At 49.0% G+C, this 26082-nt stretch overlaps 4 protein-coding genes across 5 annotated transcripts; 3 read left to right on the top strand and 1 right to left on the bottom strand.

Moving 5' to 3' along the window:
• The first annotated feature begins 2173 nt into the window (after positions 1–2173).
• LOC112881400 (ABC1 family protein YPL109C, mitochondrial-like) lies at positions 2174–7273 on the top strand. The gene is made up of 6 exons (XM_025946061.1): positions 2174–2544; positions 3252–4569; positions 4696–4965; positions 5515–5670; positions 6057–6172; positions 6846–7273. The coding sequence occupies exons 1-5, from the start codon at positions 2516–2518 to the stop codon at positions 6156–6158; spliced, it is 1875 nt and encodes a 624-aa protein (XP_025801846.1). The 5' UTR covers positions 2174–2515; the 3' UTR covers positions 6159–6172; positions 6846–7273.
• A 5606-nt stretch (positions 7274–12879) lies between these two features.
• LOC112882323 (uncharacterized GPI-anchored protein At4g28100) lies at positions 12880–15483 on the top strand. The gene is made up of 2 exons (XM_025947353.1): positions 12880–13665; positions 14860–15483. The coding sequence occupies exons 1-2, from the start codon at positions 13030–13032 to the stop codon at positions 15244–15246; spliced, it is 1023 nt and encodes a 340-aa protein (XP_025803138.1). The 5' UTR covers positions 12880–13029; the 3' UTR covers positions 15247–15483.
• Positions 15484–16991: 1508 nt separating this feature from the next.
• LOC112880399 (anthocyanidin 5,3-O-glucosyltransferase-like) lies at positions 16992–18728 on the top strand. Its single transcript, XM_025944993.1, has one exon. It carries the CDS (start codon positions 17230–17232, stop codon positions 18685–18687), a length of 1458 nt encoding a protein of 485 aa, XP_025800778.1. The 5' UTR covers positions 16992–17229; the 3' UTR covers positions 18688–18728.
• A 406-nt stretch (positions 18729–19134) lies between these two features.
• On the bottom strand, positions 19135–24420 carry LOC112880398 (lysine-specific demethylase JMJ25-like). Of its 2 annotated transcripts, none has more exons than XM_025944991.1 (6): positions 23204–24420; positions 22968–23101; positions 20796–20904; positions 20572–20698; positions 20432–20495; positions 19135–19879 (listed from the first exon to the last, which is right to left on the bottom strand). In XM_025944991.1, the coding sequence occupies exons 1-6, from the start codon at positions 24305–24307 to the stop codon at positions 19486–19488; spliced, it is 1932 nt and encodes a 643-aa protein (XP_025800776.1). In that variant the 5' UTR covers positions 24308–24420; the 3' UTR covers positions 19135–19485. The 2 variants fall into 2 exon arrangements, with proteins under 2 accessions (XP_025800776.1, XP_025800777.1); XM_025944992.1 differs by having other exon boundaries at positions 23285–24420.
• Between the last annotated feature and the right edge of the window lie 1662 nt (positions 24421–26082).

The following is a 26082-nucleotide window of genomic DNA, read 5'->3' as shown; positions in this document are numbered from 1 at the left end:
CAGCACGTTTGGTTCCCACTCAGCAGCATGCGTCCACGGCTACGCTTTTGGCGGATGGTCTCCTGGTGTTCTTGGAGCTAGCTAGCTACCGGTAGTTTTCTAGAGGACGAAGACTTGTCCGCCTATAGTGGGAATCTTAGAAAAGGAGGCGACAGAATGGTGTGCTGCGAGCTCGTAGCTCGGTGCGGGCAGGATTTTCTTTCCGTCACGCCTTTTCATTTTGATCTGCCTTTTTCTTGCCACTCCAAACAAGAGAAAGGGATTGGCACGTGCCACATAGAGACTACTACTACGGGAGGGATCAAAGTTAGAATGCACAAGGTAATCGTGAGTGTTCATATCCATTACCCAAAAATTTGTAACCGTGACTCCATGTGCAGTGTACTCTACCATCAAACTTTGTCAGCAAACCACGGGAGGCTAATCCAAGAAAGCAGAGCATGCACTGGAATCCTCTAGTTGAAGAACCAAGTTATATGTTCAAACATTCCAAACACCTGGAGCTGGAGAAAGAAAATGCTATTTGACGCACGTGCGGCCTGTATGGTTCTGAGGCTGCAAGGAGTCGGGTAGGCACTCTATTTTCCGACTAGAACAAAAGTCAACCTTTTGCCAATTCAGGAGATTGCACTCGCAATTTCACACTTACAGCGCACAAGAGCATAATTCAAACTTCCAGCTGCTCAAAGTATTCACACTTTTGCACCTCATTTTCAACTTTAAAATACGTTTAAAAGTCTACTTTCCACGCGGAGATACGAACTTTTTTTCATCTCACCATTTATCAGTGTATACATCATTATATCATGACATCATGTCTGCTGGTCCTTCCAGGTGCCTGCCAATTAGTAGTCCTTATGATTTGACCTGGTCTATGCCTAAGGTCTTGTTCGGTTAATCCCTTTCACAGAGGTATTGAGGGGGATTAGAGGGAATTGAGGGGGATTTTGACTTGTAAAAAATTTAATCTCTTTCCAACCCCCTCTGATTCCCTTCAATCCACTTCCAACCGAACATGGCCTAAATGGGGAAACTGTTCTAGCCCATGACGTGATACGGTATCGGGCCGGCCACCTTTGTTACGTAAGGCCGTGGGCTGCTTGTTTCCTAATGAAGGCCTAAAAATGTCGGAGGTAGGCCGTGCTGCATCTGTTGGCCCAATTTTCTTTCCCTCCCCGTTACCAAAAAAGCATACCGTACCGGCACTTCCCAAATTAAACCAACTTATTTTGTTTTAACTTCAGCTCTAAGAAAAGAGAGAAAAATCAACTTATGGCCCAAGACACGCGAACACAATCTGACGCAAATTTTTCTTCAAAGAAAAAACAAAACTGATGCAAACCCAGTGTCATCTCCCGTAGGCTGGTTCTAGATTCATTCAGATTCTAAAACATTTGCACAATCTAAGACTCTGTTTGGAGCCTCCCCAACTAATAATTAATTTAAAAGAGACTATTATTAATTAGTTAGCTAAAAATCAGCTAGCTAGGTGTGTTTAAATCCACCAACAAATGACTAATTATTAACATTAACGGATCATGCTATCCCTATGTAGGAAAATTTATCAGAAGGGTTAGGGATAATACAGTCTTTAAATACTTTTAGCTGGTATTAGCTGGTTCCAGCTATTAAGATAACACTATTTTAATTAGCTGAAATATCATTAGCTAGTCCATTAGCTTATCTGTTTGGATTCATAATAGCTAAATTTAGCTAGCTAATTATTAGCTAGAGGATCCAAACAGGATCTAATCTAATCCCTATGTTTTCACCTCCCTCTGATTTATACCAGTTCGATTTTAAGTTTTGGCAGTTCACATAGTATTTGCTCCTATGGAGTTATACTTTGTATATTTGTAAACTAACGTCACATAGCTAACACGGTGTTCTCCAAAGAAACGGCACGTAGCCTAGCACGGCCAGCTCACGCGTGACGAGAACGAGATGACAATTCCAACTTCGCTGGCACACGACACGACGACCCGTGCATACTGCACGGCTGACCTTGGCGCCAGCAAGTCGGCGCACCGAGACCCGGTGCCCGGGTCGGGTCGGCTCGGAGTTTGCCGAACCCCATCTCCCCAACCTCGAGCCGCTGCCGCGCGTGCCCCAGATAGTTCCGGGCAATCGGGAATAAACCCTCGTGGATACCCTCCTCTGCAAGAAAGAAAATCGAAAAGAAATAAACTCCCCAACAGAAAAAACACACGCAATTCCCCCGCCCACCACCGACCCGGGGGAGGAGCCGAGGAGGAGCGCGCCGCGACAGGGGCGCATCTCGTCTCCCGCCGCCGCCGGCGCGCGCCGCCTCCACTTGTCGTTCGTTCCCCACCCAACTCCAGGTTCGGTCTGGTACGGTTCGGGTGCGTGCCCGCGCGCAGGTGCTGCATCGCGGCGCGGGGGGCGGGCCGTGCTGGGTTTTTGGTGGGGGACAGGGGAGGGGACGGGGGTGGTATGCTCTGCGGGCTGCGGCGGCTTGATCCTGTGAAGAAGGCGGAAGAAGCGGGCATCCCCGATGCAACGGCTACTGGGGGTCGGCGAGAGGTGCGGCTCGGTTTCTCCTCGTTCCTCCTATCGTGCCCTGTTTCTCCTGTTTCAGTTGGTGGACGGGGAAAGGCGGGCTCCCGATATTGTTACAAACGGCTGAGTTCTGGCTTAATTTTGAGTACAAGTAGCCCAGGGCTCGCGTGCGGCTTGTTTGGTTATTACAATGATTCGACACCCTGAATCTTACTAACTATTGTGATCAAAATGCCTTCGGATTTAGCTTATAATTTGGTAAATTCACGAAGGTAATGCGTGTGAAGGTACAAACTGCAGCGGGTCAGAAGAATCAGGTAGGCACGACAAGCGAATTTGATGTGTGCATACTAGTAGGCTTGGATTTGCAGGCTGCCCACCTTTGTTACTTAAATTATTTGTGAAGCCATGGCACTTGGAAATTTTGGGATTGTTTTGATCAATGGGTCCCTATGATTTCGCTAATGAATGAAGATAGAGCTTGCTGTTGGTCAGGAGAATCAATTGGGATTTCATGGGTTGGCATCTGGGAAACAAAAAAAAAACACCTACATTGTAATCTGGGCATAATACAGTATGATTAGTCCAACGGCAACATTCTCGAGTCTCTTTTTTTTCTGCACATATTCAGTTCTTAATTTCACCTTGTAAAATTAGCTTCGTGGCAAGTGTTATCTAAGCTTGAAACTTGCAAGTTCCTTGACATTTTCTGTTCACACATTGTTGAGCAGGCTTTTGGCGATTGGAACAAATAGATGGGCAGCCACTTATTCCCATCCGAGCCACAGAAGTGGGTACTACACAGCGGTTGGGGACAATGGCTTGTCGACGAGGCGAAAGATTCCAGCTGTCTTCTCAAGGATGTTCTCACATTACAAGGTCATTGTCAGAAAGAACAGAGCTGAGGGTCACAAGTGCAGAACCAGGATGTCCAGAGGCTATCGCACATTCTCTGTGGCAGTGGCCAATTCATCAGCAACCCAGCAAGCACAATTGGCATGGAAGCGGCTCAGTCATATGTACTCGTATAGTGGTCCGCGGTTCCCGCTGATGAGCCGAGCAGCCTGTGCAATTAGTCTGTCCTTTACGAGGTTCCATATCATCCCTGGGGTCATGGCTCTAGCTTTTGGCAAGATAGCACTTGCACCACCAGTCCTGGCAGACGCACCTTCCTTCATGCCAAGAATGGATGGCATCATCACAAAGGCACAAGATACTCGCCAGTTTCTGTCATCTCTTGTTTGGTCAATCTGGGAGGGCATCACTTTGCTTATTAGAGCAGTGCATTTGACTTTCCTATTCTTCCCTGCAACTGCATTAGCTCCATTTGCTGACAAGTTCAGTGTTGCGTTCAGAAGAAGGTGGCTTAGCCTTGTGCGCCGTACCCTCGAAAAGGCTGGGCCAGCATTCATTAAGTGGGGCCAGTGGGCTGCAACACGCCCTGATCTTTTTCCAAGTGATCTCTGCGTTGAGCTTGCAAAGCTTCACAGTGCAGCTCCAGCGCATGGCTTTGCTTATAGCAAAGCTGCCATTGAGAAGGCATTCGGTCATGAGCTTTCTGAAATATTTGAGTCCTTTGAGGAGAACCCTGTTGCTTCTGGAAGCATTGCGCAAATACATCGGGCTACACTGAAAAATCAACATCCTAAAAAGCATGTTGCAGTTAAGGTGAGGCATCCTGGTGTTGGAGAATCAATCAAGAGAGACTTTCTACTCATCAATCTTGTGGCCAAGGCTTCTAATATCGTCCCTGGATTGAGCTGGCTGAGGCTGGATGAGAGTGTTCGTCAGTTTGCAGTATTCATGATGTCTCAAGTTGATCTTTCTAGGGAAGCTGCTCACTTGAGTCGTTTTATCTACAACTTCCGCAGATGGAGACACGTGTCTTTCCCGAAGCCCTTGTATCCACTTGTGCATCCATCTGTCCTAGTTGAGACTTTTGAGAATGGAGAAAGTGTCTCTCGTTTTATGGATGAAATCGAAGGGAATGCTCGGATGAAGAAAGACCTTGCACACATTGGGACATATGCTTTTCTGAAGATGCTTCTGGTATGTATACATTTGTTAATTCTGTGATTCCTTCTTTTTTCACTTAGTGGTACTGTTTGTATGTGGTCATGTATGCTAGGTATTGCGCACGATTTTATTCATAAGGCATTTACCGTGATCCTGTAGGAGGACAACTTTATTCATGCGGATATGCACCCTGGAAACATTCTTGTCCGTTTAAATGATAACAAGATTTCAAGGAGACGATTTTTCAGAGCCAAGCCCCATATTGTGTTTCTTGACGTGGGCATGACTGCTGAGCTCACACGATCTGACCGTGATAACTTGCAACAGTTCTTCAAGGCAGTAGCTACTAGAGATGGTCTTACTGCTGCTAAGTGTACCCTTCAGTTGTCAAAAAATCAGAGCTGTCCAAATCCAGTGGCATTCACTGAGGTAAAGTGTGAAACTTGATTCAGAAAAAGAGCAGTAAACGTTTAGAACTCATTTATATCTGTTATTTTTTTACATATGTGACATCTGAATGCCCTCCATGTACTTTATTTATTGTTGTGCTTTTTTAACTCGGGCTATCTTGAAAGATGGTTGTACTCTTGATTGATCTGGCTATGCATATGCACACACTATTTTTTTAGACCCAGGACAGTAATGATTTTTAACTATATTATGATAATAGACAATAGGAGTGGTTTCTCATATTCGAATTTGTGGCTTTGGTATTGATTACACAAAATGTAACTGATCTCTAGAGTGACTATTCCTTGAAGTACGTTGACACGTGGGTCACTGGTTTTAGCATTGTTTGGTGCATCATGTATTTGTTCATATTAATACTCTTTTTGTTTGTTGGTTGTTTATTTTAATCCAGCCTTTGACAATTGCATCTTGATTTGCTGACTGTTTTCTGCTGTACTACTGTTGTGCACTACTAATTGTAGTGCAAACATTTTTGCATAAATAAAAAAATATTTTTATTTTTTATAGGAACTGGACAGGACGTTTACATTCTGGGGAACTCCTGAAGGGGATGTCTTTCATCCTGTTGAATGCATGCATCAATTGCTTGATACAGTTCGCCGCCACAAAGTAAACATTGATGGCAACATCTGTACTGTAATGGTTACTATTTTGGTCCTCGAGGTAAAACTCTTTGGTAAAAGAATTGGTATATCAAATATTTCATCTTAAGTATTATGCTGTGGCACCACGCACAGAAGGGATTCAACAGTATATACTTAAAAGAGGCTATAGACTTAAATAGGATAGGCATATTCAGGTTCCTGTTTGTGAATATATCATGTACAGACTGAACAGCTTAGTGACTGTATCAGAGGACATTAATTTTCTGGATAGAATTTGCTTTTACAATTTTAGTGTAGACTTGTCTAGAATTTATTGTATCAACTAGCAGTACTTTTATTTTTTATGCTACATACTAATTTAATAGCCCATTGCCCATGATTAACTTTACCGGAATTTGCTTGTAGATAGATATACAATATGCTTACATGATAATGTTTCTGTAGGGGTGGCAACGCAAGCTGGACCCAGGCTTTGATATCATGCACACGTTGAAGACTTTACTACTAGAGAAGGATGTCAAGCAACCGGTTGATTTTTTCTCGTAAACAAACAGTATCAGGTAATCTTGATTCTTGTAATTGAGTCCTTTCTTTTTGTTCGATTTTTTTGTCTAAGAAATTTATAGAACAATTGTTGCACCCAAGGAACAGATTTGTAGCAACAACCCTGTTGCACCAGCATGAAAATAGATTTGTAGCAACAACCCTCTTGCACCAGCATGAAAATAGTGTCCTGGCCTTTGTCCTAGAATAATCAACTGCTGCAGGGAATGGCACCACATCTGATTAAGTTATGTATAAAACTTTCCTTCACATGGTTCTACATTATTTAGTTTTTGTTTAAACAAAATTTCGGAAGTTGGATTCATTCGATTGTGAGAGATGAGAAATGATCTGAGAAGAGGAACTTTGTTAGCTTATGTTGCTTTCTTGGTTGGGTGCCAGAAGCTGGTGAAGAAACCATCTGGCTCATCACTGCAAATTTGGCTGTGGTGCAACATAACAAGAAGTTTAGGATACTTTATGAGTTATTTCTGAGATTCGAAACAGCCCATCAACCTGTATCATATGCTGTGTGGACTGTCTTTAGATTCCCCAGTTTTATTCGCTGATATCAAACTAGTGGTTCCTTTCTTTTGTTCTTTGTTAGTTTGGCCATGATAAGTTGAAATTTGTTACATTCGGATTCGGAAAGCCTGAAATTCTCATCCATGCTGCTTCTCTCTTAAACAGATCGATCGTGTGTATAGCAGCAACAAAAGATGATGGGTGGAATAGAAGACTCGAAGCATCCTGGCAATGGCAACGTTAAGCTAATAATCTGATGCACAGTGTTATGTCTTTTCTGAAAGTAGCACTAGCAGCAACTGTCTGCACGGGGTTTCTTGTTTGAAAACCTTCAGTGAAAATTTTGCCTACCACTCTGGCGTAGTCAGCCGTGGGGTTCTTTAAAATTCACGGAAAGTTCCTGTAATCCTGTCCACAAACTCTATGTGAGGAACAAACACATGTAATTGAACAGAATAGTCATCGAGTCCGAGCTTAACTACGTTGGAGTCCACAGAGGTTTACGCTTCGTACTGGCAACCACGCCGTCTAATGTAAATTTTGGATTAGCAAGAAAATGGCTAAGCTAAAGTTATGGTTATCTTTCGCGAGAATGCAAATGAAGAAGTGCACGGTGAGTTGTTTTCTGGTATTGTGATTGGAGTCGGTTGGTTGGCACGAGGGCGGAGTGAGCCGCTGTTGCTTTTGTTGCTGTCTGAGCTCTCGTGTCTAGTGGTCTCTCGATAGGCTTTTGCTTAGGGTGCCCTGGCCTGCCTGGGCAGCTTTGCCATGACCCGGTCGGAATCTGCAAAGCCAACACTTTCAGGTTTCACGTCGTTTAGTTGAGATAGAGGAGGGAAATCAAACTCTGGCTTGGTGCTTGCCGCGGTGGAGTTAGGCGCGAGGTCTCTCCTTAGCGAGATGGTGCCCTGGGCTTGTATATCCATCATGTAGGATCCACGGCCCAGGACGTTGGATCATGTTCTGGTATGAGCTCATGCTATCGCAGCCTTTGCAGAGCTGCGCCCGGCGGCCCGGCACAAGTCTTGGACTCGCGGTCGGCCAGGAAAGCTGGACCTGACCTGCCCAAGAGGCAAGAGACAACAGCTGATCCATAAAGCCATCTGGCCATGTGGGCCGGCCTCAACTAGCCCGGTCGACCCTGGCATCAAGCCATCAAGCAATGCTTGACGGGACAGCCATCAAGCCTCGATCATTGCCTACCTCGTCGTCCAATTTCCAGGAGCCCGGGCATCTCGGGCACCATTCTTGTCACCATCCTCAAGCGTTCCTGTTCGTCCCCACACACACCTCAGCAAAAAGAAAAAAAAGAATAAACAAGCCCCCTTAACCCAGAGGCCGTTGCTTATTCCCATGGAGCTAGAGACAAGTGTTCGCAGCCCCTCGGCAAGGACTAAACAGAGGGAGACCACAGCTACCTGACAAACAAAAACACATGCCCGCGCCTTGCCCCCCCCCCCCCCCCCCCCTCCCTCCTGGATCGCAGCTCGGCTTTGCCTCGCAGACCTGCAGTCGCAGCCTGGCCTGACCAGAATAGAATACTGCAGTGTCCTGGTAATCCCTTTGGATTTCTGTACAGGGCTTTGCACTTAATGGGCATTTCTGCACGGCGACCAACGAGAGATGGGGTCCTTGACAGTTGACGCGTACTCCCCGTGCATAGGTTAGTATTCTCTGCTCGCTAGGGCGCTCAGCGAAAGGGGCTGGGAGAGAAGCTGCAAGGCAGAAAGGGCCAGCTCAGGTCTCAAAAAAAAAGGGAAATCCCAACAAGGATTCGCGCGGCTCATCATGCCGCTGTCATTGGCATCCTTCGTAGAAGTCCAAGCAAACGACCTGGCTCTGGCTGGCTGGATGTGTTCGAGTGTCCCCGGTGCGAACGGCTTTTCTTGTTTCCGAGAAAAAGATGAGAAAGCTGCCTGGGATTTGGCCTGAGGGTGTGTTCGGTACCGGCGTCTAAAGGCCGAATCCTCTAAACTTTAGAGGATTGGTACCGAACGGCCCACTAATTCCGCCCTACTGTTCATTTTAGAGGTCCGTTTCTTTTAGAGCCACCGGCCACTCTAAAATCCTCTAATCCGGCGGTCACGGTTCCTAGCGCGGCCCGCTCCTCCGCCGCCCGCTCCTCCGCCGCCCCTGCTCCTCCCCCTGCGCGCCGCCGCCCGCTCCTGCTCCTCCCCCCGCGCCGCCCCTGCTAATTCCACCCCCCGACGCGGCGCCTCCCCCGCCGCGGCGCCCCTGCTCCGCCCTCCCGCCGCGGCGCCCCTGCCCGCGCCCCCCGACGCCGCCTGCGCCCGCGGCGCCCCTGCTCCGCCCACCCCCCGCCGCGGCGCCTCCCCGCCGCCGCTGCTCCGCCGCCCGCTCCGGCCCTCCCCCGCCGCCGCCCCTGCTCCCTCCCCCGCCGCCGCCCCTGCTTCCCCCCCCCCCGCCGCGGCCCCTCCCCCGCCGCTGCCCCTCCCCCGCCGCCGCCCCTGCTCCCCCCCGACGCGGCCCCTCCCCGCCCGCGAGCTCCTCCCCCCCGCCGCCGCCCCGCCCCCTGCTCCTCCCCGCAAGCTGCGCCGCCGCCCGCCCCCTGCTCCTCCACGCAAGCCGCGCCGCCGCCACTGCTCCCGTTTTAGAGCCGTAAACGAACACCCCTCTAATATACATCTAAAATATTTATACCTCTAATTGAACGGGCTATTTTTTAGACCCCTCTAAGAATTACCGAACACACCCTGAGTAGAGTGTGGGTGTACGTGGTCCTTGGCATTGCTGATGCAAGGTAAAACCACACGGGTGCAGGACGGTGTTTGATTTCTATCTTTGTGCAATCTTTCATCAATCTCTCTCTCTCTATGCATGTGCAAGAGCTAGCACAGTAGCACGCACAGGTGGACAGCTTCTGCATCAGAACAACTGGGCATGGCTGTGGCAGGCATGCTGACAAAGAGGTAAAAGAAAGCCCCATACAAAAAGCTTAGCTCGCCTCTCGATCAGCTCCCTTCCTCCAATCCAAGGCTAGGAGGCTACCAGCCTAGGCTGTCTCCAGCGATATCCTCCAAATCCCATCCTCTACATCCTTTATTTACAGAATTCTCTACAAGATTCTCTCCTCTATATCTCATTTCTCTCCAACAACGTTCTCTAAATCTCGTTCTCTATACATTAAACCCTATATTAGAAACGTATTTTGTTCCAAATTTTTGTACGTACGTATTTATCATACCTCAAACGCTATGGACATATTTTATTTTTATTTAATTCAGTGTTTGAAACGTAAAGAAAAAATAGAGAAGAGGAGAGAGAATCTCTATATATAGAGGAAACCTATAGCGTTCTCTATTTTAGAGAACCATTTAGAAAACGCTGCTGGAGCAATAGAGAACGGAATCTTCCTTTATATATAGAGTACAGTATGCTTTAGGGAACGCTGATGGAGTCAGCCTGAAGAGAACGGCACAGGAATTAGGAATACAGGATGCAAGCAAACGGCAATGGAACTCCCGGCCTGGGGTCGGATTAACAAGGCGGGAGCAGAGACGAGCCCGTGATCGGCCGGTTTGTGCGACGGGACTGGTCAGAGAAGGACCGCAGGACAAGGCCGCTTGTCCTCTCGTTGCAGCAGGGAGCCGCGGAGCCCAACGCCCGCTGGCCACCGCTGTTGGCATCCATCCGTTCACGTGAAGGGGTTGGTAAGGGCGACGGCCGGGCCCAGCCGGAAAAGGGACACGCCCTTTCCCAGTCTGTCTGAACTGTGGACCTGTGATGCTGTGACCTACCTGCTCTGGTTCGGCAGCGCGGCTGCCCTGCGTATCTTTTCCCCCTCTTTGAATCCTTCTCCTCTGAAACATCTCGTTTTAAACTGCCATTGCCGTAAAGCAAATGGAGAGAGAGAGAGAGAGGGAGAGGGGAGAGGGAGGTGTTTGATTAAGTTCATCTAGAACAGGTTGTCAGTGTTTGGTGAGAAAGAAGGTATCTTTTCTGCGATCAAGAATTGTAAGGATCATCCCTCACTGGTGGAGCTGGAACAGGGAGGGAATCAGGCCGTGCAGTGAGCAGGGAGCACCTCCACCTGCCGCCACCACCGTGCTCTCCTCTCCTCCCTACCACGGTCAGGCCGTGCAGTCGCGTACCGAGCTAACCCCAGCGAGCATGCGCGTTTGACCCCATGATTCCCGGCTCATTGTGTCCCGTAACTCCCAAACAGAACGCAGTTTCACGGCAGGAATTCCATGAGTAGTAGATTTTTTTTCTAAAAAAAAGGGTTCAGTTTCGTGCCTGACATCCACAGTTCGACGAGCCATTGGTTCAGCGGCGGCGGTATCGACGGGCCAAGATGGCATTCTTGTTCTCCTCTCCGACAGGGTGTGAGGCATTTCGCAATTGTTAAGTCGAAGATAGAAATGATTGTACCTGGGCTGTCGACCCTGTTGTTTAGCGTACCACTGCTCTGCTAGTCCTCCTGCTTTTCGATCTTGATTTGACCCAACTGTTTGTAGCATCGGATCATCATAGCACGAAAAGAATGGCATGAACAGTGATGCTAGTACCACCACCGGCCAATCAGGATCCCAGCCCAAAAAATCACACACCTCGCCGCACGGACCAATCTAAGAGCGATGGCTAGTCGTTGCCGAGCAACTGCACGCAGTGCTTTAAAAAAGAACCAAATTTTTCTCTGCCTTCTACAGCGGATTTTTTTAATTCTTCCACGCTTTTGGTTCAATCAATCTTCGCCTTTCTGTCCAAACTCTCGCACCCCACGGCTCGCCTCGAACCATCTCCGGTGAGATTAGCCTTCATCCGCAGTTACCTTCTATGGATTTAAGAGGTTAAAGTTGAGATTATCCGGGATGAAGTATTTAGGTTTTCCAGGGAGAAAGGTTGACCCATGGTAAAGTAGGTTTGCGGATGAGGTGTGGAGATTATTGGAACTTTGGAAGTGGGCATGTGTTAATCGTCGGTGCCGACGGGCGTCATCAGGAGGAGGCAGAACTTCGATCGGAATACAAGAAACCCTAGAATATACTAATAATGCACTCCGACTGTACGGACCATATCAGGAGTAAATTTATAAGATCCAACAGATTAAAAAATATGGATAAAATTTAGTGTTTCAGGTTGTGAGTTAAAAGGTTGGATGACACTGATGAATAGAAGGTGAAAGTTTTTTATGGTATTATTAGGTGGTACTCCAAGGTTCAAACCATTATATCTAGGGATGTAAATAGTACAGATATTTTCTGAGCGACCGATCAACCGAGAGGGATCGGATAGTGATTTGGATATTATTATCGGATATCCAGATATTTTCTTAGATATCGGATCGAATCCGGATACTATTTTTCAGATATCAAATTCGGATACAAGAGGAGTAGTATCTATAGAATATCCGGTCGGATAATTTGGATAGTGAAGCCGGATATTAGATTCGGATAGTTGTATTATATTAAATATATATTAATAAAAATTTGATTTAATCTCTAAAAATTTATAGCTAATTCATTTCAAATCGAAAAATTACAAAATTACCATAAAAAATTTTCTAAAAATATAATCTATCTATTGATACTCTATTTAAATTTAGATCTTATTTGTTTTCTGTCTTTTAGTTCGAGGACTAAATTCAAACTCTAGCATTAGTTTGATAGTCAAAAATAGACTTGTTCCGTATGAATAAAATCTGAAAAGATTTTCAAACTAGTAAGTGAAGTGAGTGCAAGTTTTTCTAAAGTATTTTTTCTGTCTAATCTAAATTCAATATTTTCAATTAAACATCCATTAGTATGGTTGATTTTATTTGGTACATATATTTTGGCTTTTCGTTCAAGTATCATATAATTTTATTTTTTTCACCACAAACTAGTTAGAATTTACGCTCGTTGAGTGGATAAATAATTAAACAAGTTTGATATATATAGTTATTGCTTTTAGGAAATATTCGTAACCGATATTATCGTTATCCATCTCGTCCCGTATTCGATATATATACATTCGTATTTGTAATCGAGATAATCCGCATTCGTTTCTGTATATGATAGGTATCTGGGTCCGAATCTGACTCCAACTCCGAAGGAATATATGAAAACAAATATAATATAAATATGATATCAGTATCCGATCCGTTTACACTAATTGTACCGATACTTTCCACTGTTATTACTGCTGTTAACTCTACCGTACGATACTTTGTGGTCTCCAACCCAAAAACCCCTGAACCAAGAATTGGGGCAGACATCCCTCCCGACCGCGGTGCGGCTCCGGCTCATATATACAACCCGGTCCCCAAAGCCCACGCACACACACACTTTACTTCTTGGCTCTCGCCAACAATCTCGCCGCCGCCACCTGGTCCACCTCGCCGGCTGCAATGTCGGCGCACCTCGCCGTCGCGCTGCTCCTCGCCCTCCTCACCTCGACTGCCCACACCTCCGACGTGCCCTCGTTCCCGCTCTCGCAGGCGCAGTCCCCGTCCAACTCCTCGTCGCCGTCCAACGCCTCCTCGCCGCCCTGCCACCTCGACCTCTCGGCCGAGCTCTTCGGCGGCGTGGCCGCGGCGTGCGGCGCGGGGGGCGGGACGGGCTCGCTCGACCGGGGGCGGTGCTGCCCCGTGCTCGCGGCGTGGCTGTTCGCGGCGCACGCGCGCACCGCGCTGTCCGTGCCCCCGGCGCCCCCGCCCTCGTCGCTCTCGGGCGAGGAGGGGCTCGGGCCCGGGGACGACGGGCCCATGGTGCCGTACGACAACCAGCGGTGCGTCGACGCGCTGGGCGCGGCGCTGGAGAAGCGCGGGGTGGCGCTGCCGACGCCCAACAAGACGTGCGACACCGTGCTCTGCTTCTGCGGCATCCGGCTCCACCAGATCGGCTCGCTCCGCTGCCCCGCCGCGTTCGCCGTCGGCGCGGCGGCCAAAAACGCCACGCCCACCGCCGCCGTCAAGGACCTGGAGAAGAGCTGCCGCAACGCCTCCTACTCCGGCTGCTCCCGCTGCGTCCAGTCACTGCAAAAGGTGACCTCCTTTCGTGCTTCGCTAGCTTTTTTTTTCTCCCACAATAATGACATTGCCATTGCCATGGTTTACCTTTTCTGTTCTTGTCTCTTCCCTTTTCTCATTTCACACGAATCTTGCCATATCTTACTTTCCGAGTTCATGGTGGGCAGATACAATTCTTTCTGCCTTCACTTTGATGCATTTCAAGTGTTGTTAATTTCTGATCATGAAAAAAGTTTTTTTCCTAATCTGTGACGCTTTCACAAATGCATTGGTTACTTTTTACACTTTGTTATCGGAAAATCACTTTAACAATTTTGTCCATTGCTTCATTCTAGCAAGGGGACCAACCAGTAGTATCCTAGTGCGGCACTACAAGCTATGCCTTTTTTTCTCTTTATTTGTTTCTCTTTTCGGCTTAGCAAAAAGGCCGTTTTTATAGCATCCATGAGAGGAGATCCCCTTTCCGGCTTTCCCACAAAGCCGCAGCCCCTTTCCGAGCACATCATTGTATCGACTTTCGAATGCCCAAATGGACCAGCTGCTTGTTCTTGAGCTGATCACCGCTAATCATTTGCTACCTGATACTACTCAATTGCCTTTCTTTCTGAAAGCACCGTGGCAAAGGGCAATCCTCCCCCACTCGGTGGCATTTGTTAGCTGCCAGTTAATTGCAGGACCATGCCTTGCACACTTGGACAGCATGGCGTGTGTCACATTGTCCAAAGCCTTTCCCAATTATGAATGCTTAGTCGGCTAACCACCACTTGCTGTGGATAATTGAGCCGGGCTTGTCCCCGACCTGCCTGTCCTGCATCCAGATTGGCATCTTAATCGGTGTACGACACGAGCTTGACGAGCAGCCAGTCAGGCGTGCTATCGGTAACAACCATGCTGCATTAAGGAGATTCAAAACTTTTTGACAATGTTTCAGTTGCGTGCACTGCTGAAGTCTGCTGAGATCAAGTGTGCAGGTAATGTGCATGCGCATCGGCATGAACAGGTTGTTTTGCATGGGTAGCATTTACTGAGGCAGTCTGAGCAAGCCAAATCCAACGTTGAGTGCTGAACAGAGCCCACCTACTTCGCAACAAAATCTGCATCGCGAGAACGTCCCCTGCATGAACCACATTTAGTGCATCCGCGTTTCTTCAGGGTCCCGTTCGAATAGAAGGTGCTGACCTGCAGCTTCTCCATCGATGAACCGTGCAGCTGAAGGGGAACGTGAGCCGCGAGGTCTCCGGCGGCGACCGCGCGCGGCGGATGCTGGGGCGGGACTGCCAGCTGATGGGGCTGACGTGGCTGCTGGCCAAGAACAAGACGGCCTACATCCCCACCGTCTCCGCCGTGCTCCGCGCCATGCTCTACGCCGCACACCCGACGGAGTCCGGCTCCGGGTCCGGCGGCGGCGCGGCGCCGCGGTGCAGCCCGGACCAGGAGAACATGCCGCTGGCCGTGGACTCGCTGCAGTTCGAGCGCACGGGCAGCGCGAGCGCGGCGGCCGCCTCCTCGACGCCGCAGGCCGTCCCCGCCGTCCTCCTCGGCCTCGCGCTCTGCCTGATGGTGATGATCAGCAGAAGGGATGCGTTTTCCTTGTAAATTCAGAAAGGCAATGATGGCGCTCCGTGTTGATACACGCGTGTTCTGTAGGAGTAGTAGCTTCTTTTGCATAGCGGGGATTGACGGGAATGATCGAGATCTACGGGATGTGGTGTTGGGGGGCGGTGACTATGATGACCATGTCTAATCTCGGTGCCTTTTAACCCTGGGGTTAATCACTTGTTTCTTCGTTTTGTGAATGGAGCAGCAGATGAACTGCAGAGTTACGGCGGCGAACTCTTTGTCTGAATCAGTTCAACTCTCGTACTGCCTAGCGGATCGGAAAAACCTCGCGTCTCGAAGGAGGGATTCCCGGATTGGGGGTGGAATGGAAACGCAGTGATGTCTGAAATGCAGCAGGAACATGAACATGCGAATCTGGAAGGAGCCGCACACACTGTGAATTGTGATGAACCGCAGAGCCAGCCAGGAGGCCACAAGGGACGACGGTTTTGGAGCCGATTTGGGGCGTGGAACGGGCCAACATCTGTGCTGGAGATTGGGGACGGAACGCTATGAGTTTTTCTGGTTCTGGCGCAACAGCTCACGTGGTCGGTAGTGTGGCGCGGCGCTCGCTAGTCCGTGCGTCGTCTAGGGTCGTCCGGCTTTCTTCTGGCCGGGCCATGGATTCCTGCGCGCGTCCTGTTGCGCCGTAATAACAGCCCGCGCGACTGTATGATGATGCGACGCCTGCTGCTCCGAGACTACGGCCCATCAGGGAAGGAGCCTTAGCCTTTGAGGGCCCATGGAAGGCCCGTGTATTTGAGCCCACGTATCTCTGCGGACCTTTTGCCAGCGACCAGCACGGCGGGGACTCTGTTCCTCGAGTCGAGGGGACCAAGCAACAGAATGCAGATAATCTCCCACAACCACAAGATGTGCAACGAACGAGTGGCCGGGAGCATCTGAAAAAGATGTTCGGAGGACACATCCATCTCCCTGGCCGCAGAGCTCTCGGATGAACGCGTGGTAGCTCTCGTTTTATTGATAATAACTGGCGGTTTAATTAAAACGGTGTCAAATTGGACTGTTCTTACCGTAACCGCCGCTCCAACGCGAGCGAGAGGGGAAGAAAATTCTGCGCCGAAGTGGCGCCCCCCACGATTTCCAAATTGGTAAACTCGCGCCGCGAAGGAAGAGGCGAAGAGCCGTGCAGCCTCGGAGTAGCGCCAAACTCGCGGTAACACTGATCGCTGCGACGCCGATGCGCCCGTGTGGCGGAAACCTCGTCGCCGCAGCAGACGGCCAGGCGCCGCGCCCTCGTCGTGTGCCGTAGCTCCGCGCAGCAGCGATCGCCGTCACCGACGACGACGTAGGCGCCGGGCTTCTACGCCACGGATTGCACGTGGTGCGGTGCCCCTGGGCCCTGGCCGGCCGTCACTGCCGACGTCATGAGAGCCGTTCTTGGGTGGCAGAGCCAGTGCTTCCGCATGTGCTAGCCGATCTGCTTGCTGAACATTTGCAGTGGCTCGCACAGTCGCACACCCTGGGGAGGTCAGGCCAGGCCCCTCTTGTTTGGCCGCTGCGGGCAAGGCATCTAGCTCGCCGCAAGGAAGAACCCCGCATAAAAAAAAACGACGAGACGGGAAGAGGCAGACAGCCTCCCCGCGTTGCACTTACAAGGGAGCAGGGCTCGAACCCGGATCTCCAGCCCGCGAGAGCGTTAAACCTCTAATCTCACATGATTTGTATAAACATGAGGAATAGAGTGATCCTGTCAAATTTCATAGGACAAACAAGTGATTGCATCACTCCACCCTATCTAGCATGTGACCATTTTTCAAATCAAACACCAAGATCTTATTTGTTTTAATTTTCAATTAGCTAGCCACGTTTAGCGTACCAGTGGATCTATAAATCCACTCCAATGTTGGCAATAAATCAACAGCCTTCTTCTCCCCGAGAGCCACGAGCTGTACTGCAGACTGTGCTTGGGGATTGTTAGCATCAAGCACAGCGAAACAGACAGAAAAAACACAAGCCATGAAGAAGACGATCGTCCTGTACCCTGGCCTCTTCGTCAGCCACCTTGTCCCCATGATGCAGCTCGCCGACGTCCTGCTGGAGGAGGGCTACGCCGTCACGGCCGCGCTCATCGACCTCACCCTGGACCAAGACGCCGCCCTGGCAGCCGCCGTCGACCGCGTCGCCGCCGCCCGGCCGTCCGTCGCCGTCCGCAGGCTCCCCCGGATCCAGGACCCTCCCGCCCTCGCGGACTACGGGGAGGCGCTCCTCTGGTACTTCGAGGTCGTCAGGCGCTACAACGAGCGCCTCCGCGAGTTCCTCTGCTCCCTGCCTCCCAGGAGCGTCCGCGCCGTGGTCGTCGACGCGCCTTCCGTCGGCGCGCTCGGCGTCGCCAGGGAGCTCGGGGTCCCGGCCTACACCTTCTTCGCCGCCAACGCCTCCGCGGTCGCGGTGTTCCTCCAGCTTCCCTGGATGCGCGCGGAAGGACAGCCGAGCTTCAAGGAGCTCGGGGACGCCCCTCTAGAATTCCACGGCGTCCCTCCCATGCCAGCGTCGTACCTCATGCGCGAGACGCTCCAGGAAACGGAGAGCGAGCTGTACAAGGCGACGATGGACGCGATGCGCCGGAACGCGGAGCCCGACGGCATCCTGGTGAACACGTTCGCGTCGCTGGAGCCTCGGGCGGTGGGAGCTCTCAGGGACCCGCAGGTTCCTCCCGGCGTCGGGGAGCGGAGGACGCCTCCAGTGTACTGCGTCGGGCCGTTGGTCGCGGGCCCCGGCGGCGCCGGCGCCGGCGCCGGGACGAAAGAGAAGCACGAGTGTCTCGCGTGGCTCGACACGCAGCCAGAGCGCAGCGTCGTGTTCCTCTGCTTCGGGAGCATCGGCGCGGCCACCCACTCGGAGGAGCAGCTCAGGGAGGTCGCCGCCGGCCTGCAGAAGTCCGGCCACCGATTCCTGTGGGTGGTGCGAGCCCCTCTGCGCGGCGACACCCAGAGGCTGTTTGATCCCCGTGCGGACGCGGACCTCGACGCCCTTCTGCCAGACGGCTTCCTGGAGAGCACCGAGGGCCGCGGCCTCGTCGTCAAGCACTGGGCGCCGCAGGTGGAGGTGCTCCGCCACAGGGCGACGGGCGCGTTCGTGACGCACTGCGGGTGGAACTCGGCGCTGGAGGGGATCACCGCCGGCGTGCCGATGCTGTGCTGGCCGATGTACGCGGAGCAGAAGATGAACAAGGTGGTCATGGTGGAGGAGGCCGGGGTCGGCGTGGAGATGGCTGGGTGGGAGCGGGGGCTGGTCACGGCCGAGGAGGTGGAGGCCAAGGTGAGGTTGGTGATGGAGTCCAAAGAGGGGGAGCAGCTCCGGGCGCGGGTGGCGGCGCACGGGGATGCCGCGGCCGCCGCCTGCAAGGCCGGCGGCTCATCGCGGGCCGCGTTCGGCCAGTTCTTGTCGGACGCGGCCAGCCTCGGACGTGTGTAGACGAGCTTGGCGCATTGCTGGCTCCATTGTGATGCATAATTGAGATGAAATTGAACTGTTTTTGCCTCCGTGCCGCTGTGGTAGGTTGCTTAAGTTCCATCTCCAGCGGCGCCCGCCTTGCTGCCATCATCCCGTCCCAACACCCGCCATTCACCAGTTCCCCGCCAAGCGACCGGCAGCATCCTCGCTGCCCCAGCTCTTGCCGTCGGGCAGCTCCCAGCCACCAGCCGCAGCATCCCACGAGTTTTTTCCAAGCCAGCAGCCATGAAAGCGCCTCCAAAGAAACTCACCGGCAATGTGTTAAACCTGGCGAGTGAAGCGATTCTACATTTCAGACATCTGAAATCTGGAAGACGTGGTCGACCATAGTACATCACTTACTTTGTCTCGCATGCTCACCAGTTGCAGTGTTCAACTTTATGCATAGAGTATTCGAGTCGCATGGCAGAACAAACATGAAGCCACCCTCACATGACAAATAGCGAGCAACAAAATATCCCCATAGTTAAGGGCGGTACAAACAACCATTCCGTCATCTCTCGGCAATGGCAAAATAAAGTCATAACCATATGTACAACGATGTTTAACATAATGATTTCCGGATCAAAGACGAACATGAACACAAGAATTAAGAATCCCCATGTCACAGCTAAAATCAATGGCCTTATAGGCCGATAATCTCGCTAAATCAGGCAACCTACCCTCTACCAGATTCTGACCATATCATACACCTCTTCAGGCTGTGCTCTAACCTGAAAGATGAATGCATACATGCAACGAGAGCTACATCTTGGGAGATTATGTGGACACTGTTTCCGTCTGGGCAGCAGATAATCTTCCATTACTCTCTGGTACAGGTGAGCTATGAACCTGAGCATCCTTCACTCCAGAATGATTGCCTGGAGCATCTAGTTCATCTTCTGAACTTAGCTCTTCAGACTGCCCAGAAGGGGATGCATATATCAAGTTCAGCAGTGCGTCACCACAGCCACCAAGCTCAATTGAAGGGCAAGTAATGCTGCCATCCTCATGGACAGACTCTTGTTGAAGCAACCTGTTCTTGAATTTATCTTCAGGGGTGCTGTCCGACATGTTTCCTTCACGTATCTTGTGACAGCAGCTTAGGCACAGCTTAAATGGGCATGTTGGGCAGCATCTCAGGAATTGGCTCGCTGGTAGCTTACAGTTATTGCTGCTTTCAAAATGAACACTCGATGAGATATCTGGTTAAATTAGAAATTGAAACAGGATGGTAGTTACAATTAACAAATACATGAAAAGGCATCATAACTACAACAAGTGGTGTGGTAAACAAATAACCGTAAATCATAAAATGTTTTTTTTCCAAAAAAAACTGAGCTCTCCCCTAGGATGATTCAATATAGATGCTTCAATGCAAAAGCATTACAAGGGTACCATAACTCTTTCAGCACATCTAATGTTCGATAACAGGCAAATGTAATAGGGTTGAGTTGTTTTACGGCAAGAACAGGTGAAAATAACTGACATCTGGAACAATAATGGTACTAAGCTAGTGCTAACCAATAGCACGTAGACTTACATTTGCATGACCAAAGAAATATCTAATAGTTCATAAATATATATATACGAGGCAAGATTGATTTATGTCATACTCAACATATGTATTTATAATAACACTAAGTGAAGGGACAAAACTGATTAGATTGAGAGACATGTTACTAGCTTACATACACAGATAGAAACATAAGAGATTAAAGCTTACCAGTATAGTGACTCACTCTGGCCATTTTCAGCAACCTGAACTCGGACATCAGATATTTTTGTTCCTAAATAAGAGTAGACAATTAGGTCACACTAGAACCACAGAGGTCCGGTTTGAAAAAAAATTGAGCACAAACAAACCTTGTATTTTAGCTTCTAATTCCAATTCATCAAGCTGTTCCTGGTCAAGTTTTACAGGTAAGAGCTTGTAAAACTGATGGTTGGAAATTTTTATACTGAGTATCTTCCCTTCCCCACCTGGTGATTCCTGAAGATCCAAGACATAAACACCAAAAAATAAATATAACAATAAAATGGCATTGTCAAATTGCACACAACCTGACGAAATATAAAAGAAAGCTCACCTTACGCATAGCACCCTTGGTTTTACCAAGGGCACATTTGTTACAGTTGCAGAGACCACGGCAAACTGGACAGCGGGTCTTTATATCCTTCCTGGATATCCCAGAATACCTATAGTGTACAAACAGTTAGCACAAAATTTTACTAAACCTGAATTTACTAGAACCACACAAATGGGTGTATCAAGGATTTGAGATCTAATTAACCATCTCTTGACATAAAGTTGGATAATGCATGCAAACTGAACATCACCCACTGAAGGAGTAATTTCCGCTTTCACAAGTCATCGTAAATCTAAGTTAAGCGATTATTTATCAGCTTGCGATTCTCCATTAAGAATCTCCAGCAATTGAGTAGCTTTATTGAGTGAATAATTTATATCCTCACTCTATTTATTGTACACTTTGTAACTCCGACACATGAACTACCATTAACTAAGTTAATGCAGATAAGTTATTGTAGGCATTCCAGGAAAAAGTACATAAAATGGTTACATTCATGTACAAAGAGTAAAAAATCAAAGATGATAAATCACTTCACACAAATGTTTATGTATAGAAGATGATGTTGACATTTCAATAATTTTACTAATGTTCTCTAAGGGGAGAGGGGAGACTATGATTGTAATCCATAGGGTTTACTGATTTAGTTTGACTTTGAAACATTTCCTACAAAGTTCCTAGAGCAGTTCTCCCTCCAAACATGTGCTGAGTAGCCACACTACTGGTAAGTCACGATAACAGTCCATAAGCTAATTATTCTGGAGGCAGTTGGGATCAAGTACTTTGGATCCAGAGCTTAAGCAATACAAATTTTGTTAAACTAGCGTTAGAAACTAACATGCTAATGATCAAGGAGCCATTTGTAGTCTAAAGAAGACCCAGTAGGTTAACCCTTTAAGTTATGGATGCACACCACATGAGGGAAAAATAAGCATAGAAAAATCACGTAACCCATAGAAGGTAGTAGTGATGAATTCCTGAATATCCAAATGCAAACAAGCAAGGAAACATAATAATATCACAAAAAAGGGTGCTTAGTGGTAAATAAGAGTACAGCGCCCATAGCCCACTCTTGTGTTTATGCAGATTAGTAGCCATAGCACAGGGATAAATATGCGGGTCGAAACATTAATATGCAGAAAGACCATACTGCTTTAGTGAGGCATATTTGCCACTTCAGTGCCCTACAGAATTCAGGTTCGTTTTTTTAGGGAAGTTGAATTGTTGGCACTCCTTTAGGGGAATCAAATTGAGTAAATCTAAAATTTATATTATCCTACCCTTTTCCTATCTATGATTATCTATCAAACAGCAGTTCTTATATATTATAGAACAGTGAAAGCACCAACGGGACATTATCTATGTTGACATGGCAACATATTTGCCTCATCCACTAATAGTATATGGAAATGATTTCACATAAATTTTGAAGGATAAATCTAAGTCAAATCTTCTAGTATCCCCAAATATGAAATAGAGATATGTAAGCATAAAAAACCACCAAAGTAATTGGGAAAATGAGGCATAGTGAGGGTCCTCACATCAGATACTGATTAGCCAATATACAAATTAATCAGCCGCATGCAAACAGTGTCGCTATTTGAAACAATCTCAGGACAAAATGTAATATGAGTGTTCCCTATCTCAAGCTAAGATCATAATAAGTAAATCCAGACTAAACAAAAGTATCATATACTGCTGGCAATCTACTCCAGTTTATCTCGCCTTCCCAGGTATATGCAAAATAAAGCATAGAATAGCATGAAAACCTAGAGATAATAAACAAGCATAGATCATAACTGAGAAAAATTTATCTCCAGTATACACTTCCTCCTCTGTAATAATCAGTAGAAATATGTACCAGCACACAGAGATAAAACCAATGATCCACAGCTACATATTTACACAGGAAAATAATTCATGCTGTCAACAAAAGGCATGTCCCTCCTTTAGGTACACCTATCTAACCACCAACAAGCTAAATAGCATGAAAAGTAAAACTCAAAATGCCAATCTCCTAATTATTAAATTGCAATCAACCAAGTTCTCATCACCTGACAATTGAAAAGTTGCTACACGTAACTTAATCATAACTTCCTGATGCACTGATGCAGCAATATGCAACCAAAGTAAGCATGCAATAAAAGCAGCATCAGACAAATAAAATCTAACCATTTATTAATGCAGCTGTTGCAGAAGTTCTTGTCACAGTTCTTGCAATTGGCAACACGCGCTGCCTTTGTCAACCCGCAGCGGTGACATGTTCTCGGTACTGACTTTGTCATACTCATTGCACGAGGAACAACCTAACACCACACAATCATCAGTAAAAAGCACAGGCACAACATAGAACTAAACAACACATATTAAACTAACAACCGTGAACAATCAAAGATTAGCTCAATGACCTTCACAGGACCAACAGGCAATGGCTCAGCATTCTTGGAACGATAGCACCGCCGAATCGGTGCAGGAATTTCTACACCAACCTTCGTTGTCACAGGCGACGACAGTGCTGCAGGTCCACTGCTACCTGGAGAGATCGTCATCAGTCCATTTGGGAGATCCCTGGTCTGACGGTCACTTGTAGTTGCCTGAGGGGACGCCGGTGGATTAATGCTCTTCCTGCCCTTCCTCTTGTTCTTCTGCCTCTCGAGAGCAACAGCAAGGATCTCCCCATCCGCTGGCAGCTTCTTGCTCTTGTTGGCCTTTGCGTAGTGGTACTCACAGAAGCTGACTGTTGGGAGAGCACGGCCCATGCAGCGCCACTTCTTCCCATCGCTTCGGCGGCACCGGAGGTGGTCCGGCAGTGGCGGCGGTGAGTCACCACGCTCCCCCGACTTCCGCCGGCGGCGGCGGCGCGAAGGCGCGGAGGTCTCCTCCTCCGCTTCATCATCGTCCGGAGCTGGGTCCGGAGTGGCCGCTCGCTTTCGGCGGCGACCGCGTGAAGGAGGAGATGCTGGAGGAGGGGACTCCTCTGCAGCATCACCTTCGGTTTCGGAGTCGTCCCCCACGTCTTCATTCTCGCCGCCCGTCTCAGCGGCTTCCTCTCCACTCACTCCATCGGTCTCGGCGCCTTCCTCTTCATCCGAGCCGTCAGACTCCTCCGCTTTCGCCTTCGGAGCAGCACCTTTGGCATCTGCTTCGTGCTCGGAGCCAGTATCATCGCCTTCATCATCCGAGGCATCCGAGGCGTCAGCTTTCGCCCCCGTCTCCGCGGCTGGCGCTTCAGCCTTGGCCTCGCCGGCTTTCGCTTCAGGTTCGGCGTCCATCTCCTCCGCTCCGTTCTCCCCGGCTTCCTCCTTAGCCTCCGCATCCATGGACTCGGCGTCGCTCCCAGACTTTTCCTCTTTCGAGTCCTCGCTCTCGGCTGCTGCCCTCTCCTCCTCCATCTTCGCGACCCCCGCCTCGACCTCGGACTCGACGGCTTCCTCTACGGGCTCGGGCTCCGCGGCCTTCGCCCTCGGCTTGCCCCTCCCCCTCCCCTTCCCCCTACCGCGGCGCGGCGGCATGGCGGCGGCGGCGGGCTAGGGTTCCGGCGAGTCGGCGGGGTCGGGATTGCTAGATCGGAGCGTGGGGGGAAGTGGTGCGCGTGTACTGGCTCGGGGAGAGGGACAGAGGCGCGGGGTGTGGGTGGGGTTAAGATGGTGTGCAGGAAGGTGGGGCCCGCTCCCTGACAGCGTCGGAGGGATATCGTCGGATGCGAGGGCTTTAACGGGCCGGTTACCGCCGATTCGAAAGCAGTAGGAAGTTATGGGTGGGCTGCGCCGGGAGCGGCTCGGCCGGTGGATTGAGATCGGGTGGCCGAGATTGTACGATGTGCATTGATGGGGGATCCTTTTCTTTTCGAGGAACCATTTATGGGGTTTTCTTTTTCTTGTTCGAGGAATCATTTATGGGCGATTCAGGCGTGATCTGGACCGTGTTAAAGCTGGATCAAACGGTGGCAGGGAGTAAACAGTTTCCTGATTCGAATCCGATCTTTAGGCAGACCCAAAGCGTACGGCATGCAAAATGTTAGACTGGACACGAACACGAGGATGTACATAGAATCTTAGCACGATCTCAGTACGATGGGCGGTATGGTACAGTTTGCATTTTGGACCCTGCTTAGACCAGCACAATATGAAAATAGCCCGGCTCGTACATAGCTCGTTATTCTACTATGACAGTTATTATTGCTTTTTAATTAACAACTATAGAGGTTATCGTTATAATAGTATAGTGCACAGTTACCCTCTGTCAGCGTTTTACCGCCACGCCCACTGAGAGATACCCTCGAGGTGGTGAGTTTGTAGATAGAGTGTCGCCGAGATTAAAAATTCGAATGTGCAAAGAACACAAAGTTTAGACCGGTTCGGATCGCCGAGAGCGTAATACCTTACGTTTCAAAAATCTTGCCTAGGCAAGATATGCCCTATTTGCAAGATGGAACACCTGTTGATATGGTCTTCAGTCCCTTATGAGTACCCTCACGAATGAATGTGGGACAAATATTTGAAAGATCGCTCGGATTAGCAGGGGATCTGCTAAAGAAACATTATAGAATAGCACCCTTTGATGAGAGATACGAGCAAACGTTATGTGTGTGATTTGCAGGAGGTTATTGCCCGCCCTTATATAGTTTTGGGAACAAGGTTGTACAAAAATCCTAGCCAGATAAGAGTTCAGGAGTCCTATCTAAATACTATTCGGATAGTTTCTTTCTGTTTCGACTTCTTTCTGTTCCGACTAGTTCTACTACTATACGAGTAGTTACAATTGGTGTACGATGTGGACTATGTCCCGCACCTTATCCTATAATATGTACGCTATGTGCACAGTCCCGTGGGTCCGGGTCTGACAAACCTCCGAGCTCTTCGTAGTCGAGTACTGCAGGCTTCCAAGTACTTCTGAAAGCGTCTTCAAGTTCTCTTGAACTCCATCTTGAAGGTATCTTCCGAGTATTTCCTTGGCTGCATCCAGGTTGTGAGGTGATTATACCCCGAGTAGTTGTCAAGTCTTCTTTTATACGGGGTTCAATTAAACTCGTATTCCGTATGTAGTAGCCTCCGAGTATTAGGTTGAATCGAAGAATCAAGCCGAGAGTCAAATTAGTCTTAAATCTTCTGTTCTTATCTTCTAAAAGATTTGAAAAATAAGTCGTTGATGACATATGTCCCTGCAGCCCCTGAGCATTGAATTCAACTCCCAAAGATTCGGAAAAAGAGATCCAAACAACCATGGCATGCAATACATGATAGTAAGAATTTGATGGTTAAAATGGGCAAATTGGTTCAGAAATTCG

Source organism: Panicum hallii, chromosome 2 (assembly GCF_002211085.1).
Source record: "Panicum hallii strain FIL2 chromosome 2, PHallii_v3.1, whole genome shotgun sequence".
Taxonomy (NCBI): Eukaryota; Viridiplantae; Streptophyta; class Magnoliopsida; order Poales; family Poaceae; genus Panicum; species Panicum hallii.
Note: the sequence above shows the minus strand (reverse complement) of the source record. Positions and strands in the feature narration are given on the sequence as shown.

Coding starts and splice junctions, on each gene's coding strand:
- LOC112881400 (XM_025946061.1), top strand. CDS start 2,516: ATGCAACGGCTACTGGGGGTCGGCGAGAG. Junction 4,570..4,695: donor CTTTTCTGAAGATGCTTCTG/GTATGTATACAT, acceptor GTGATCCTGTAG/GAGGACAACTTTATTCATGC. Junction 4,966..5,514: donor ATCCAGTGGCATTCACTGAG/GTAAAGTGTGAA, acceptor TATTTTTTATAG/GAACTGGACAGGACGTTTAC.
- LOC112882323 (XM_025947353.1), top strand. CDS start 13,030: ATGTCGGCGCACCTCGCCGTCGCGCTGCTCCTCGCCCTCCTCACCTCG. Junction 13,666..14,859: donor GCGTCCAGTCACTGCAAAAG/GTGACCTCCTTT, acceptor TGAACCGTGCAG/CTGAAGGGGAACGTGAGCCG.
- LOC112880399 (XM_025944993.1), top strand. CDS start 17,230: ATGAAGAAGACGATCGTCCTGTACCCTGGCCTCTTCGTCAGCCACCTT.
- LOC112880398 (XM_025944991.1), bottom strand. CDS start 24,307: ATGCCGCCGCGCCGCGGTAGGGGGAAGGGGAGGGGGAGGGGCAAGCCG. Junction 20,699..20,795: donor CCAAGGGTGCTATGCGTAAG/GTGAGCTTTCTT, acceptor TTGGATCTTCAG/GAATCACCAGGTGGGGAAGG. Junction 20,496..20,571: donor ATTAGAAGCTAAAATACAAG/GTTTGTTTGTGC, acceptor ACTCTTATTTAG/GAACAAAAATATCTGATGTC.